The sequence below is a fragment of the Austrofundulus limnaeus genome, unplaced genomic scaffold (genome assembly GCF_001266775.1).
Source record: "Austrofundulus limnaeus strain Quisiro unplaced genomic scaffold, Austrofundulus_limnaeus-1.0 Scaffold314, whole genome shotgun sequence".
Taxonomy (NCBI): Eukaryota; Metazoa; Chordata; class Actinopteri; order Cyprinodontiformes; family Rivulidae; genus Austrofundulus; species Austrofundulus limnaeus.
In genome coordinates this window covers 215,413-218,256 of record NW_013952716.1, presented here as the reverse complement: position 1 = coordinate 218,256, position 2,844 = coordinate 215,413, and the positions used below count along the sequence as shown (strand labels likewise).

The 2,844-nt window shown below is 41.5% G+C and overlaps 1 protein-coding gene across 1 annotated transcript in view; it reads right to left on the bottom strand.

The window, feature by feature from the left end:
- LOC106527188 (cysteine and histidine-rich domain-containing protein 1) overlaps window positions 1–2,787 on the bottom strand; it is a gene marked incomplete at its 3' end in the record, with an annotated part of 10,846 nt that extends 8,059 nt beyond the window's left edge. Inside the window, 2 exon segments of the mRNA XM_014021994.1 lie at window positions 2,100–2,149; window positions 2,552–2,787. Coding sequence (XP_013877448.1) covers window positions 2,100–2,149; window positions 2,552–2,615 — 114 coding nt within the window.
- Between the last annotated feature and the right edge of the window lie 57 nt (window positions 2,788–2,844).

Below are 2,844 nucleotides of genomic sequence, written 5' to 3'. Positions count from 1 at the left end.
GAACCCTTTGTACGAACAAAAGTAAGAGAAATTTAGGATAAGAATACGAACATGTTCTTGCATGAGGCCCAATGGCTCCTCCTTCAGTTTTTCACAGACAACAGTCAAAGCAGCACAGGGGGCGAAACAGGAGGAACGTTATGCTTGACAAAACACATGGTACCGCCCACTTGACTGCCCATCCCTGTGTGATGACRTCACTTGTTCAAAATCAAACGGCTCATCAAGATCAACATCCCTTCAAAGAGCCATTTGTCCCATTTCCATTGAGCCCAATCAAACATCCAAATTGAGAGGATTTATTTATTTTTTTAAAAATGGCCAAGAAGTTCCAGTTTAGGTTTACACAGTTTGTAGCATCAAACCCAGAAAGACTGATTCAACTCAGAACTTCATAAAAAGTATAAATACTTACAACCCCAATTCTAATGAAGTTGTATAAAACATAAATAAAAACAAAGACATTGATTTGCTAATCCTTTTCCACCTATAGTCAATTGAATACTCTACTAAGACAAGATATTTAATGATCAAACAGATAAACTATTTTTTTCAAAAATATTCACAGGTTTTGAATTTGATGCTGCAACATGTTCCATATAAAGCTGGGACAGGAGCATGTTTTCCTCTGTGTTACATCAGCTTTCCTTTTAACAACACTCAATCAGTGTTTGTGAGTCTCTGTTGTTGTATTTTGTGCTTCATAATGCTCCACACATTTTCAGTGGGTCAGGTCTGAACTGCAGGCAGGTCTAGTGTCTGACTCCTTTACTACAACGTGCAGAATGTACTGTAACTTGGCATTGTCTTGCTGAAATAAGCAAAATGTCCCTGAAAAAGATGAGGTTTGGATGGCAGCATATGTTGCTCCAAAACCTGGATGWAGCTTTCAGTATTAATGGTTCCTTCACAGATGTTTAGGTTACCCATGCCATGGGCACWAATGCACCTCCATACCATCAGCTSGAGCCCAGAGATGCCGGCGGTGTTTCTGGATTTTTACATGGTAGAAATTTAACTTGAATCTGTAGATGTGAAGCTGAACTGTGTTCACTGATAATAATTTTCTGAAGTCTTCCTGAGTTCATGTGGTGATACAGCGGGTAAAATAAGTAWTGAACACGTCACCATTTTTCTCAGTAAATATATTACTAGAGGTGCTAATGACATGAAATTTTCACCAGATGTCRGTAACAACCCAAGTGATCCATACMWWMMAAAGAAATCAAACCATAAATGTCCAGAAATGAAGTTATTTGTAATAATGTGGAATGGCACAGGGAAAAAGTATTGAACACCCTTACTGAAATTTATCTAATACTTTGCCACCTAGTAATATTTTTACTGAGAAAAATGGTGACGTGTTCAATACTTATTTTACCTGCTGTATCTGTTACAGAATGATGTGGGTTTTTAACGCAGGGCTGCCTGAGGGGTCAAAGGTCACGGGTATTCAGTGTTGGTTTTCAGCCATGCAGCTGACTGGCAGAGATTTGTCCAGATTCTCTGAATCTTTTGATATTATGGACTGTAGATGATGACATCCCTGAATTCCTTGTCATTGTATGTTAAGAAACGTTTCTAAACTGTCGGACTATTTGCTCAGACAGTTGTTCACAAAGTGGTGAACCTCGCCCCATCCTAGCTTGTGAACAACTGAGCCTTTCGAGGATGCTCCCTTTATACCCGATCATGATACTCACCTGTTCCCAGTTCACCCAAACAGGCTGAGCATTCATCAACTTTCCCAGTCTTTTGTTGCTCCTGGCCCAACGTGTTGCAGCATTAAATTCAAAATGAGAGACTATTTGAATATTTTTTTTTGTTTGAACATTAAATATCTCATCTTTGTAGTGTATTCAGTTGAAGGTACATGTAAGTTGAGAAGAATTTGCAAATCATCGTTTCTGTTTTTATTGATGTTTCTAACCTCATTGGAACTGGGGTTGAACATCATCGGGTTATTTTAACAAACTCACAAAACCAGTCTATTGTTGTGTTTTCACCATTTCATTGTGCTGTGTGTGGGAATGACTGAAAAACAAACTGATTTTAATATCAGGCTGTAAAAACGGGCTGAATCAGCGTGACGAGTTTACCTTCAGGGCATCGTGGAAGATGGGAACTCCTGGATGAAAGAGGCACGAGTCTGTTGGAAGGAGGGAGGAGACCACACGTCAGTCTGCGTACAGACCCCCACATACTGCCAGCAGAGAGGACCAGCTGTTCACAAGGGGCCACGAGGGGCCCAAATATGGAGTCATCCTCCAGGAACAACGTGGCCTCACACACAGACCAGATGAAACAAACACAAACCAACGTTTCTTCTGATGAACCAGTCACTCATTTCTAACTGATCAGCATGAATTTCCATATTTTAGGCYGACTATTTATATTTAATCTGCACACCAAGGCCAAAAACACAAACAGGAAGTGAACTCCAGAGCTGCAGGGGAGAAACTCCTTCTGCCCACATTGTTGGAGTTTCAGGAAAAAAAATTTTACTTAATAAAAAATAGAGAAACAATAAAGCCAAACAAACAGGTCTCACCGTCCTTGTTCTTGCTGGGGTCAAACGTCTGTCCACAGCCTCTGTTGTAGCACAGCTGAGACATCGTGTCTGTCTCTTCTGTCCACTCGCTCAGGTTCAGGTCCTGCTGAGCTCAGCTCCTGCTCTTATCCCTGAGGGGGGACCTCCAGAAGTTTCTCTGGTCAGGCCGAGGAGAGATCCAGAAGGACTGAGGGGCTCCTCGCTCTGCTTCAGGCCCGACTGACCAGAGGGTAAAAATAGCAGCTGGCCTCCCTCCTCCTCTCACCTCACAGCTGTCAGAACATATCTAAAGC